This window comes from Columba livia, chromosome 2, assembly GCF_036013475.1.
Source record: "Columba livia isolate bColLiv1 breed racing homer chromosome 2, bColLiv1.pat.W.v2, whole genome shotgun sequence".
Taxonomy (NCBI): Eukaryota; Metazoa; Chordata; class Aves; order Columbiformes; family Columbidae; genus Columba; species Columba livia.
In genome coordinates, this window is record NC_088603.1 from 124,473,372 (window position 1) to 124,487,592 (window position 14,221).

The following is a 14,221-nucleotide window of genomic DNA, read 5'->3' on the forward strand; positions in this document are numbered from 1 at the left end:
ATACTAACTCCAAAACACTAGCTACCAAAAACATTAACTCTATCCCAGAGAAAAAGCATGTTATCACATTATTCTCACACTAAATCCAAAACAAAAGAAAAGAAGAAAATGAACTCTGTTTTAGCTAAACCAGCAGATCACTCTTATCCTCAATAGTCCTGTTGTGTAGTGTACTTCATTTTTTGGCACTTCCTGGAAACTAATGCAAAGTTGATTTTTCAGCCTCATACAAGAAGTGAGGTCTGAGAAGGGTGAGGCCTTAGAGGCCACAGCTCAAGTAAGGGTCCTCTTGTGCCACTGCAACTGTTAAAATTCAATGCAAGTGTGAGCAGCCCAAAATGTTCTCCTGTGCTCTGCAGTCAAATCTGACTTCAGCTTTCCCAGGCAAGTGGTGGGAAGGCAGCAGAGAAGCGGCTGAGAATTGCTCCTCCTTTCCTCTTAGCTGTTCATCACACAGCTGACAATACATTTCTGAGCATGCTGCCTCCTGGTCCTGCACATATAAAGTTGGGTTCCTGTGATTTCAAACATCCATAATTATGCACTTAAAATGTATTGTTTCCAGATGGTAATGCAACCATTTATTTCAAACAATGAAAAAAACAGTGATTTAATTGTTTGTGACAGATGAGTAGGAAAGCTGAAGGACTAGAAACATGTAAAAAGAATGCTATATAAAGCCATTTATAAATTTTAAATATAAAGAATTTTGGTAGAAGTGTGGGTCTATAGACTTAAAATAGCCTTTATTGCAAATAAAGATTTGAGGAAATCAAGAGGTAGAAGTTTGGAATAAGTTCAAACACTTATCATGTACACAGATATGATTAAAAGTTGTACAAACAAAGGAAACTGCACATTTTTCTTCCTGAGTGCAGAATTTTGTTCTAAGGCTGGAACAGAGGATGAGCAGAACTTTTTCATTTCATTGTTCCCTGCAGCATGTTGATTACAGCAAGAGCACTTTCTGTGTATTTCATGAACCCAGAATCACCATCAGTATGAGTAAACTCATACAGAACACATCTCTTCACCAGTTCTTGTCAGTAAATTCTTTTGGCCAAATGTGGCAGTTCAATAATGTGATTGTACAAGTGTAAAGAATGAGGCTCAACTCTAGGAATCGGTCACATGCTGCATCCTTATGATTACAGGCCACAGTGTTTAGCTGCCTCCAAGAAATATCCTCTTAATATCACGCAATGGTAATCAAGACAGCCGGGTCATCTTCCGTTATGAAATCCCACTTCTCCCTCGTGCTGGTCACCCGCAGAAGCACTGGGAAGAGTTCACCAGCCTCAGGCCTTCTCCCCATTCTCCCCTTTTCTGAAGCTGTAGTGGTGCGAGCAGGCTGTGGGCCACTGCACTGTCCAGGGAGTCCCTTGGCAAGCCCTCTTGCAGTCCTGTGACCGTCCCCTCGTGTCACCCCAGCAGCGTTCCTCTCATCAATGCCTTTCTGCCAGGGCACTGGCTCAGCTGAACTGGTTCTCATCCCATCACTGACTGCACAAGGAACCATCAGTTGTGCAATTCCCGTGCTCCTGGCCAAAAAGGCAACTGTCACATAATAGGGGTGACTTTTTGATCATGTGAAAGATGCTTTATCTTCCTGAAAAATATGGGTAATTATGTGCTGTCTCCCTAACAACCTATGTGGCTTGTCCTGCCCAGAGAGCCCTAGGAAGTGAACTTCCTATGCACTGTAACTTTATCAGATAGCTATCAAGTGCTTTGCACATTCCAAGTCACAAAAGATTTCTCATTTCCATCCAATGAATGTTTTAACCTATCATTTAGCAAGCATTCCTGTATCCATAAACAACAAAGAGAATAATTTTCTTTTACTGAAAAGTATTTACTTTTCTTAGTTTCTTTGTTAGTGAGCCTACTTGTGAGACAAGAGCAGTTGTGCAGCCAAACAGCGTACAGCTCGCTCTGAACAGAAGCAGCCTGGAGCTGTATGCATACGTTCCCATTTTGTTCTTAGGGCAATTTTAAATGAGATACACAGACTCAGGATTGCACCAACAAATAAGGGCCCCTGGGATGGTCAAGAGAGTCATAGAGCGCGGATGATGTGACTACATTCTCTTTCCTGGCAAAGAAATACCAGCTGCCGGGAGAGCACTGGCACGAGACATGCTATGCTGGTTCTCTGCATTAATTGGCTACCCCAGCTTTAGAGCCGCTTTGTGACAGCAAACCAGCTGCAGCACAAATCTGGATTGGGTCTCCATATCTCCTCACAAAAGCTGTGCTACTGATTGCACCACTATTGGCTTTTAAACTGTCTGTTTACTACTCAAGACCTCATTACCAGTGAACGCTCCAGCTACTATAACAGTGCATTTTTTGATTGCCTTGTCCAAGCCTGCCACTCGGTGTACCTTGGTCTGCTTTGGTTCTGTTGGCATGAGCAGAAACAACCTAACACAGCCGGGGTGGGATGCTTTAACATTGCAGTTCTGCAAGCAGTACAGCGCTGCTGCCAAAAGCAGCAGCCCTGCCCTTGCCCTGTTCCCAAGTGCTTGTTCTTGTCCCTGTGTTGCTCCCTGCCTGCTGCCAGTATAAGTATCTGTGTCGCCAAGCAATGAACTAAATAGAAGAATGTGTCCACTTCAAAGTTAAAGAAAAAGTATTAATGTTTAATTTTAATCCAGATTATTTCAAACTGTTTTGCTGTTCAGCAATGAGAATGCCTTTGTCAGCCTAAAGAAAGGGGCAACTGGAAGGGCAGCGGTTTGTATTTAGAGGCAGATGAAGGGCAAAGCTGCTATTCTTGGCTTACACTTTTCACACAAATGTGGTATAAAAGTGATCCTGTTCTCAAATGCCCTTAAAATGACACTTCTGTTCTGATTACTCCTCATCTCTCAACCCTCACTTGAGGTCTTTTTAAAAGCATTCATTAAAGTGTTTTTCTTCGCCCTTGTAATCTAAATTTTGACCTGGAGTACAAAGCTCTATTCCTCCTGGTTTGATCATATTGATGTTTAACAGCCGAAACATGTTTACTGACAAAACGTAACACAGAAAACATACTTTGCATGGGACTGTCTTTTCAGAGGAATAAACATAGTGTAAGCTCCTTTTATGCACGGACAGAACATGTGTTGCATGTGCAATGATACTGGTAAGTGCCTACTTAACCAAAAAGCAAGGACCACTCCTTTTTTGGGCTCCCAGAGATACACTTAGTCAAAAAGAGCATGCTATTGCTGGAACCAAGAAGAATGTGGATGTGCAGACATGGAAAAAAAGCTGCATAATTCTACCACCCAGATTTTAGGTAATCCTATTCCAAAAGAAAGACTTAATAAGCATCGTCGCTCACCGAGAGGATGAGAACTTGCTGAATGAAAAGATGGCATCTTTTACACAGCTGCTGCTCTCTTACCACTTTCTTAATGCTTCTTATTTCTGCCAGAAAAGAGCTGATCAACGCTGGTAGGAAGCTTACATAACAGCAAACATTTCATCTTAAATTATAGATTTATTTCAGATCTCGATATTTACTGTAACATTTGAACCACAAGTGTTCCCTCACAGCCAAAGAAACAGTGGAGCTGCGTGTGCTGAGTCCCTATGTATTCCCAGCCTGGCTCATATTAGCTTTCTGTTCCTTGAAGCTAAAAAAACTCCTCGCAGGCAGGGAAAAATGAACCACAGGTAGGTCAAATTCATATCCAGAGGTTCACTGCAGCTTCATTATGATATTGTTAAGTTTCATGTTCCTGCTGAAAAGATGACATTTCCTGTTGAATAGTGACATTTCAAAATATAAAGCTAACATATTACCTTTCTTCTGAAATATTTGATTCAGCAAGCAAGTGACAAACATATATTTCTTGTTTCATTTGCTTTTGCAGAAACGTTATACAAATTGTTATTTGCTTTCAAGGTTTAACCCCTTTTTTCCTTTATATAGGCAAGTGGATGAAAAGGCAAAAGTATGCGCTGGTTTTAGTTTTCAGTTTTTTATGTTTACCATTAATGCATTCTTTGAGAGATTAATTAAGAGTCAAACAGGTATTAGTTAGCGGAACACAGTCTCTGCCTTGAAATTTTATATGACTGTATCAAGACATATCAGAAAAGTTGCTTAAGGATAAAGAGCAGACTGATGCTAGACATGCAAATGCACACATGGCCCTCATTTCAGATTATCCATTTTAAAATGTTAAATGAAAATCCACCACAAAAGGCAATCTCGGACAAAAGTACTTAAACATTTTAGCATCTACAGCAATCACTGCATCTGTATACAGCTTTGTTAACTATGGTAATAAAAATGAACTGGGACGCCAGTTAACAGTCACAGCACTGTAAATTTGTTGTGGTGCATTAGAGAATCTGGCCCAATGTGTGTCACAGTTGTTTAATTCATCTAAGGCTGGCAGGGTTTCTTTTTCACTTAAATGTATTCACACCCATGCAAGCTGTCAAATTGGAATTACACTTAAGAGCTTAGGCCGAGCTGCAGCTGCAGCAGCAATGGGGGCAGGGAGGTTGGGGTTGCACCATCCCTGTGCTGCTGCCCCCCTTAGTTGTTGGCCTGGTCCTCTCCTCCCTGAGTGCTGACTGAAGGTCTGCTTGACCCAGCTTTTGTCCAGACTTCACATTTCATAGAATCATAAATGACTTAAGGGTACAGTTTTCATTTAGCAGTGGGTAAAAATCAGGTATTGAAGAGAATATCCTTGCAGCTTTAAATGACCAAGATATCATCTATCATCACAACCCTATTCTGTCTGCTGCTAGAGCAAACTCCCTTCATTAGAGCTGGGAAAAGTATTTGCAGTAAAGCATTTATTCGGAGAATTTAGCCTTTTATTTTCCGCTTTTTTCCTATTGAAATTTATCTGGAAACAGTCTGATTTTTATGTGCTGGCCTATTATTCAGAGTTATTCAGTGAATTCTTTATGCAGCTGTATGAGAGTTTATGCACTGCTCCTCAATTACTCACTCTGGCCATTTTTCTCAAGTATGAGCCCATCATAATTCACTGTTTGTTCAGGGGGAACATTGAAATAAGTTTCCTAATGTTGCTTTAATTTTCTGCCGAGCATCCTGGAGGGCTGCCTAACTTGGGGCAGGATCTGTTGCTTAGAGGCATCTGTGCTGTCCAGAGTCTTTGTAACTGGTGACACAATGGCTTTCTTTCTCTGACACAGCTCCTTCCCTTCACTCCTCATAACGTCTTTGTGTTAGAATTTTTGATGGCTTTCTATAATTCAAAGGGTCTTCCTGGTATCCTATAGGTTCCTGGTATTGCAAGTGTCTACGTGTCATCCACTTCCCTTCATTAATTTGTCAACTCCATATCAAAATTAATTGGCTTAATTTGTTTCTCCTAGTAACCTTGGGAAAGCTCTTCTAGAATCTCATTCCTTTGTTGGCTGGAGTCCTTCTAATTCCCAGCATAAAGTCATCATCATAATACTGCCTGTTATATTCATCTTTGAATCATGAAACTGAGGGTTTGGTGGCTTTTTTTTTTTTGCTTTAAGATCCCTTTTAAAGCAAGTACAGAGCTTGATGCAGTAGTGAAAATTGCCAACAACATATTTAACTTTAACATAGCACTGTAACTTTCAGGAATGTCAAATGAATGCAAAACTATATGGCAACATTATCTGTATTAAAATAAGTAACTAGTACCAAACCTCTCAGATACTGTTGGTCATCCAATCAGAAAATTCCTCAGCACTACCTTCTTGATCAGTACATAGCAGACATGATTATGTTTAACAGACAGAGTGTGTGCTATCAGATTCTGGAACTGATTGAGCTTTCCTTCAACTGATGTATTACTGTTATCCTTACATGATTAACAGCTCTACTTTGTTATGGAGAAGACTCGATTTATTGTTCTTTATGCAAACTAAGTTACCTGTGTAATCACTTGGCTCCTGGAGTTGGCCTTATACAACTAACAATACTGGCAAACATGATAAAACCATCTTACTTGGCAACATGCTTTGCCAGTATGTATGGACACTGAATGGTGTGCTTACCTACTGGCAATTCAAAGTCTACAAAGGAATTAGTAGGTTACAGAATATCTGCCATGTGTAGGAAATTGATAGAGAAAACAAAGGAGTGTATTTACCTCACTATGCGTGCATCGCTATCATGCAAACTCAGAAACTCTGAACTGCCTGTAAAGAATTGTTAAAATCTCTAAAAATAATAACATAGGCTGGTGTCAGACAAACAGTGAGTCTGAAGAAGAGGTTTGCTTTGAAGGTTAGAAAGCTACTTATGTTGTAGACTTTAGGTTATTACAAGCATCATATTTCAGCACAATTTAGAGAACCAAGGTTAGAAGCCTAAGTTTCCCACACTGGAAGTGGTAGAAATCTTGATGAGAAAAGGTCTCTTTAGTTGTTTAATATACTAGGGTAGAGAGGGCTTTCCACCTCCCTCCTTTCCCCCAGCTTCTGTAGAAGGATCTTTCCAGTGTTACCAAGGTTTACTTGCCCCATAGGTAATCCAGTAAGTAAAACAAAGGAGACCCTGCCTGTAAATTCCATGTAAGTACATATATGACAGTGAAATACTGTCATTTTATTATTAATTCAGATATTCAGAGGCTAAATTATGTTCCGGTGAACTCAGCTATGGAAATTGAAAACTGAAAATGTATTTGTTTCAGATTGACACATAATTATATACTTCTAGTTTGCCCTGTCTATTTTAAATTATTTTATGCAAATCTCATTTTCAAGGATTATGTATAGAGTAAAATTAGATGAGCCCTCAAATAGCTAATATAATATAATTGTGGAATTATTGTGTGTGTGCATAGTGTGCACATAAGATCCAGATGTTAATTAGTAAATCAGGTTGATTTAGCAAGCAGAAATTTGTTCTGATGAAAAACTGAGAGACAATTACTTCCTAGAAAGTTATTGTTTGTACTATGAGCTCACTGAAAGGAAAAAAATAACATGGTGAAAAATACTTCTATAAAAAATCACCAACTAAGTTATGTAAGTAGGAATTCGTTGCTCCCAGAATCTAGTCTGATGGCTTTGCATGAAAAGATACGAGATGTTTACCGTGTGTATGGGCTGTGTAATGGTAAGGCAGCTTCATGTAGTCAAATCTTCCACTTGCATACACTGCATTTCACCTGACAGTGAGGGAGTTAGGGCAGTTTGCATCAGATGCAGATCTCATTCCCTAAGCCTTCCTTTGAAGGATGCAGCTGGCTCCAGAGGGTTAAAAATGCAGTCAGACAGTGTATGGTTTCCCTGAACCAAAATTCCCCCAGTGCATCTCTTTGGCTGGATGCTGTTCACAGGCTTTATCCAAACGACAGCTTTGCACTCTCCAGAAAAAGAAAACTCGACTTCAAATATTTCAGCTTTGTAGACGTAACAAAAGAAGGTTTTTTAAACTGCAAATATAATAACTGTAATTTAAGTAAATTTTGTTATTTGGCATCAAGTGGCCAAGTCAGTTTTGTCATTCTTATGAAAAGCTGACATTTAATGCCTGAAAATAGCTGGAAAATGAGTGTGAATTACTCAGAGAAAAATATTGCCTCTACTAAAACCAACAACAGAAACTTTAAAACAATTGTGTGGAGCAACCTGTCATCTCTCCCTACAAGCCCTATTCAGGCCTTAGCAATGTGTTCATTGCTTCCCAGACTCCCGTTGATTTCAGTGAGAGTTCTGAACATATCCAGAACAGGAGGTGCTGCCTACACTTCCTACTGTGCCAAAGCCTGTGCTGTGACGTGCGATGGTTTATCACCAATCCCCAGATCCAAAAATCTCATTCACTAGGCCACAGAAGCTGAGCAGAGCATGAGTGTAACAAGTTACGAGAATATTTCAGACCACCCTGGCATCTAAACCCCTTTAGTTATGAATAACACAGCTAGTACCTGTGCCATGTTTTAAAAACCTAACACAAGAGCCTCTGCAAGCAAAGGAAAACAATCCATTTTATATTCCACTTCAGATTATACAAGTTTGGCTTTGCCTTTTGAAGGACTTTTCTATCTAAACATGTACATGGTGAGAGAGCTGAAACTTCTTTAAACAATTATGAATGGATCTTTGAAAATGTTTGTCATCATGCATCTGCAGCTGGACACCTGATAAACTGTTCATGGTTTCAGTGGGAAGAAAATGCATATTCTCCTTTGCCTTTATTCTCATCAGGGAAACGTCAGCAAAAATATTCTCAGCGTATCTGAATCCACCTAAAGAAATGCTTTACCAAAAAGTATCTTTTATTTCCAAGAAACACTCTGAGGACAGAAAAAGCTTGGTTTATTGTTTAAACACCCTTTATCTATCTTTCAATGGATGTTTACACCAAGCTTTGTTGTAAACTCCATTCTTGTAGACTCCACTGTACCTCCACTCAAGGTTTTCCATATCAAAATTGAGGATTGTAGCAAAGTTTATTTACACTGAACGGTTCAAAACAAACCACTTACTGACCTGCAAACAAGAAGAAAGCCTTATTATATGTCATTTTTTTGTTCCTGTGGTTAGTATGAGAGTCATTTGTAAAGATCTTGTGCTTTATTCTAGTCTGGCTGTTCCTGGCTATAGGGACACGATAGCATGCATTATAACACACACACACACACAAAAAAAAAAAACCAAACAAAAAAGAGGTAAAGACAGAAAAAACAAACCCAAAGCTGCGCTGGAGTCTACTGCTCACAAACCAGAATGATTTATAGGAAATCAGTCTGTATACTTCAAGCACTCATGCTTTCAAGGTTGTTTTAATATCATCAGGGCCATGAGGGCACCACCAGCCCTGCCTGTCCCTGCCCACCTCCCCCGGGGTCTCCTCACCCTGCCATGGCTCAGGACCCCAGTTCAGTGCCCCAAGGGGCAGGACTAGTCCCAGCTCCCCACAGCCCTGCCCAGCCATGAGCCTGACCCATGGACTCATGTCTTGTCCTAGCATTGACCCATCCCCATCCCCACGGACCTGCCCGGCCATCACGGGGCTGTGCCTGACCCTAGTTCCCCACATTGGGCCTATTGATTTCAAACACTATTTTAAAAATAAAAAACATAATTCACAATGAACATATATTTCCATTCCATAAAGTACTTGCATTTTAATGAAGAATACAGTTTCCTAGCAGCAGGTGTTAACACTGAAATGAAAAATTAGATCATTATATTGTGTATCTGCCTTCAGAAGGATAAACTGAAAATAAGATTTACTAAAAGCATTGATAATATCTTGAAACCCTCATTTGTCTTTAAAGGCATATTAAATTTCATGGGGTTTCTAGTTTGCTTGAGGTATTTCAAGACTGCTTGGGGAATACACGGTGGAATGTTTTTCTAAGCTATTACAACTGTATGTCTGCCTAAAGTGCGACCTGTTGATAGCTATATAGAGGTGTATTTTGATCCCTGTATCCTCTCTCATTCTGGGAAAGCTCAGAAAATAATTACACAGCTTCTGATTCCCAGCCTTTCTGCATTAAATGCCAAAATTAAAGGTGAAAGCTGAGGATGTGGAAATCTGTTCTTCCGATTCTGCAGACCCTGGATGTACTGGCCTAATCTCTGTACGCTATCTAGGGCTACTCTCTGTGTTTAAATTAAGTAAATACACAAATGTTTCCAGAATTAGGGTTATCCTCTGACACACTTTTTCATTTTTACCAGTAATTTCCTCTGAATAATATCCGTGATCAAAGATGGCAAAATCAGACTATGAAGGGAGTGTTTCTGCTGTCATTTGTGATTATTACTGTAGTTCAATGGGCACAGATAACAAAGCGCACCACCTTAAGCCCAGGTCAGTGACCAGACAAGTTCAATGCAGGTTGAAGAAAACTCCAGCACAGGCAGACAAGTAAATGGCTTATTAGATGAATGGTATATACCATTAAAAGAACTACAAGAACAGACAAATATTATGAATTTCATTTTGTCCTTTTGATACGAGATCTTTTACTGATGGTTTTAGTTCTTAAAAACTAAAATTTTCATGTCTTTGATTCTGAAGAATATAACCTACCAAGGAAAAAGCCTATAGGAAACTGAAATCTCCACAACACTACGTAGTTGTAATATCTCTTATAGATACTTGTGATGCTGTTTTTCTATAAATGTGAACACCCTCAGTTTCCTCCTTTGAATACAGTGAGATTAAAAGCACAAGCTTTGATGGCCTACAGTTATGGCTTTAGTATAAAGAATCATGTCAGGGTATGGCCACATCTACATGAACATATCATAAAGCTTTTGAGTACATGCTTTCTTTTCAAGTGCACTAAATTTCATCCATATGGCACGTTTTGTTAGGCATTAAGCTTGTCCACAGGGCTTTTTAGTGCTTATACCATTTTTTACCTGCTTGGCATTCACAGAGCTATCTATATTAGGGCTGTCTTCATGATGAAGCTGGAAATAAGTTTCTATGGTTATTTGACTGTCAGCTTCTCTACCCAATTCATGAGTAGAGAAATCTTATACAATACAGTCTGTCCTTTTTACTTTGGACATTAAATTATTCTTATATTGTATTCTCTGATATGTTCTAGAAATCTCATGCCTTCTCATAATCGTACTTAATTTTTAACCTCCTCCTGACCCAGGTTCTCTCTCCTATACCCAGCGCTTTCAGCTGTAGGGCAATTGCACTCTAATAGCTTAGAGTTCCTTGTGTTCCAGTGGAAGTCATGTTCTACAGCATTCTCTTGTTAATTAACATTATTTCCAGCTTCTCTGACCAGGTAACAGGTTTTTTTGTTTGTGGAACCTTATACTCAGGAATAAATCTGCTTTAGACCACTGTCCTTTTCATTATGGGATCAGTTTTAGCTAGCTAGAGGGCAGAAATAATTGCAAAATACTTCAGGAACATGAGAAAGCAAAAATCAAAATGTTAGAGATTCATAGAGCTCTAGAAAACTTCTCCCAGTGAAGATGGGAATTTCCATCATTTATAAGGATAGACAAGGATGCAAGTGGTTCGGAATTTTTTTTTTTTTCTTTTTAGAAGTCACTTCTGAGACTTTTATATGCTCTGAAAGTTATCAGCTCTGGAATTTAAGTTCAGTAACACACAGGTTAGAAATTGTGAAGATGGGTGAGTTAAATTGTCTATACAGAAATGAATATTGGCTTTCTCTCTTTTTTTTGTTTTGTTTGTTATGTTTTCTTTCGAGGAATTTTCTGCCTCTTATAGTCTGGAAGACAGCTTGAACACTGCTTGTCTCTGAAACAACAATACCTGCTTGGCCCTGCAGGCTGTTAAAACAATAGCTTGGACAGGTGAAAAGTGCCTTGTGTAGCTTACCCACGTCTTCAGACAGTTCGGAATTAAGAAAGAACTTGGGTTAATGCCGGCTCCTATTCCAGTACTGGAAGGTATCTACTTTCTTGCGAGGGCGAAAGGTAAGGATTTAGCTGCTTCTCAGAAGAGCACTACCCCTGGGGAGAAATAGAGGGAGAATAGTTATGGACCTCATCCCACTGATGTAAAAGCAGCGGCTGAATACGGTGAGTACCAGTAAAACCTCTTCAGCACTAGCTCTTGTCATTTTGTTTATCTAGTCTCTTACCTACCCTGCAATTCTTATTATTAAACTCTGTAGTATTGAGTTTAACTAAAAAGATCTTGTAGTTTATTATTGTAGTTCAGTGAAGTCCAGAGAGATGATGCCTGCTCTAAGCCTTCCATATAGAAAACCAATTATCCATAAAATTTACCAGTTCAGGCTATCACCTTTTCAGTTTACTTTGTATCTTCAAGTATTCATCCTTCAAAATAAATATGTTCTCAGAACATGTAACTTTAGTAAAGTTTAGCGCCAGGTAGAATTTTATCTTCAAAGCCATACACAGAAATATAAATCTCAGGCTGTTTAATTAGGGTTTTGTATATTGTGCAACATGGATTATATTTTGCATACCTAGCCAAATACATATCCTGGCTGAGTAGAACTGGGTTCTTACTTGTCTTTCTTTTGTTCCTTCGGTTTGGTATACAAAACTATCTTAATGCTTTTCTACTTCAAAGGAAGTGGCAGAAAAGTGCCATAATACTGTTTTGCAGTAGTTTTGTAATTATTTGACTGTTGTCACTACTATTTAATACATAAAAGCTGTATGTTGTTTGGGGATACAATACAGTGTATTTCATAGAAACATTGATCAGATACCTTGCTAAAATGAATGCCTCACACATGATTTTTCCTCAGGGCAGGCTTCAGTGTTCTTTGGCAGAAATCTGTGTATCATGGAACAGCAGCTGGTAGCAGGCGGCAGGAAAGCTGGCTGGTGAGCGGAACATGGCACTTCTGCCTTGATGCCTGTAAAAAATAATGTGATTTATCCATACTTTGTTGGAGAGGAAAAAAAAAAAAAGGTAGTTGATACTTCATCCATGTGTAAAACCATTTTTAAGAAACAATGTGCACACTTGTATCTGTTCTTCCTTCCTAAAACATTACTTTCTACGACAAAGTGAATGTATGGATGTAGGGGCCGAACGGACCCCGTTTCTCTGAGCTGCCCATGGAGAGGCTCAAGCAGAGCAGTGGTTATTCATCTGCCCCTTGCACGCAGGAGTTCTTCTTTGCAACTCTTGGAGTCCATTTACCTTTGCCAAGAGGGATTCTTGCCGGGGCCCAGCACCTCTCCCCGGAGGCCCTTCCCAGTTCACACCGGCGAGGGACGGCGGGATCCAGCGGGAGGGGAACCCTTTCCCCGAGCACCGCCCATCCGCGGCCCAGGAAGGGATTAAACAACCCGAGCGCCAGCCTCGGACCCCCCGGCCACTCTCCGCGCCCGGTGAAGCCCGCTCGCACTGCCCGCGAAGGCGCAGCGCGGGGGGAGCGGGAGGGACGCGGGCTCCCCAAGGCAGCTCCCCCTGCCGCCCTCCCCGGCAGTGGCCACCCAACCTCTGCCTGCGGGACTCTGGCCTCCCTCGCCGCCTCCCGCCCACCCTGCGCCCCAGGCACAGCGCTGGCCTCGAACAATGGCCCACCGGCCGCCGCACGGGCGAGCTGCTCCGCGACCAGCGCTGCTCCGGGACCGGTCCCGCCCCGCCCCGCCGCTCGGCGGCCGTCGCTCCCCCGCCCCTCCCCGCCTACGCCGCCCAAGTCACTTGAACTTTCCCCGGTCGTTCGCAACAAGCTGTCCGTGCTCGGCTGCCTCTGCCGCCGCTGCTCGCAGGGCCACCCGCCCCTGCCGGATAGTACCGGTCAAGCACCGCTGCCCTCGGAGCCTCCAAAATCTCCGCAAACGCACCCCTCCATGCCCCTTCCCCGGCACGGCGCCCTGAGGAGACCCCGCCGCCGCCCCCTCTCCTCTCCCCCTCACACCTACCACAGCCCACCGCTCGCCCGCCCTCACCAGTACGCCCACCCGCGGCACCCCCCACTCCACCCGCCAGCCCCCCGCCTCCCGCACGCGTTGCCTCTGCCCACCCCCGCCCCGCACACGCCCACCCGCGTCCCCTGCCCCTTCCCCAGAGCCAGACCCGCGCTGTGCCGGGCAGAGCCCCCGCTGCCGCCGGCTCCTCTCCCCGGGGCCGCGCTCCTTCCCGCCGCCGAGTAGAAGCCCCCTCAACAAAGGAGGGGGAGCAGCAGAAGGCGGGACACACACACACGCACGGCCGCTCCGTCCGCATGCGGTGAGACCCCCGCTTCGCCTCCGGGGCCGCGTCAGCGCGGGAGGGAAGCAGCGGAGAAGCGGCGGCTCTCTGCGCGGGCAGCCGCCACCATGGGCTGCTGCACGGGGCGCTGCACGCTGATCTTCCTCTGCTCGCTGCAGCTGGTGAGTGCCCGTCCGAGCGCCCCGGGGCACGCTTCGGCTTCGCGGGGGGTGGGAAGGGACGGGCGCTCTCCCCCCGCGCCCCGGGCACGGAGCTGTCCCCGCCGTGTGCGAGTGCAGGCGGCCAGCCCCGCTCCCGACGGCCCGTCCCCTCCTCGCCCCCGACCCATAAGTTTTGCAGTGGGAGGCGAGGAGGACGCGGCGTGGGCGAGAGCGGCCCCGTGGCCGGGGAGGGGGAAAGCGGCGGATCGGGGCGGGGGCCGCGGCGCCTCAACCCGGGCGGCTGTCAGCGCTCCCGGCCTGAGGGAGAGACACTCCCCCGCCTCGGCGTCGCTCGGAGGCGTCCTTGCTCCCCGCTGGTGCCGGGCAGAGGCTTCCCCCGGCTGCTGCAAGCGGACGATGAGAAGAAAGGGGAGGACGCCGCCCCCGCCCGGCC

General features: G+C 43.4%; 1 protein-coding gene and 2 long non-coding RNA genes across 14 annotated transcripts in view; 2 read left to right on the plus strand and 1 right to left on the minus strand.

Moving 5' to 3' along the window:
• LOC110361685 (uncharacterized) overlaps positions 1-12,435 on the plus strand; it is a 58,341-nt gene extending 45,906 nt beyond the window's left edge. For all 7 annotated transcript variants that reach the window (XR_010470582.1, XR_010470583.1, XR_010470584.1 and 4 more), the window contains 2 exons: positions 11,175-11,508; positions 12,210-12,435. This is a non-coding gene — a long non-coding RNA (uncharacterized LOC110361685). The remainder of the gene's footprint in view (positions 1-11,174; positions 11,509-12,209) is intronic.
• LOC110361686 (uncharacterized) lies at positions 728-13,654 on the minus strand. 2 transcript variants are annotated; one of them, XR_010470580.1, is made up of 5 exons: positions 13,493-13,654; positions 12,171-12,320; positions 11,306-11,439; positions 9,102-9,143; positions 728-8,466 (listed from the first exon to the last, which is right to left on the minus strand). It is a non-coding gene; the product is annotated as an uncharacterized LOC110361686 (long non-coding RNA). The 2 variants fall into 2 exon arrangements; XR_010470581.1 differs by lacking the exon at positions 13,493-13,654 and adding an exon at positions 12,611-12,990.
• Positions 13,582-14,221, plus strand: part of NKAIN3 (sodium/potassium transporting ATPase interacting 3) — a 351,381-nt gene continuing 350,741 nt past the window's right edge. For 2 of the 5 annotated variants that reach the window (XM_065053654.1, XM_065053658.1), the window contains exon 1: positions 13,582-13,788. In XM_065053654.1, coding sequence (XP_064909726.1) covers positions 13,735-13,788 — 54 coding nt within the window. In that variant the 5' untranslated portion in view covers positions 13,582-13,734. The remainder of the gene's footprint in view (positions 13,789-14,221) is intronic. The other 3 variants (XM_065053656.1, XM_065053655.1, XM_065053657.1) reach the window with 2 other exon arrangements.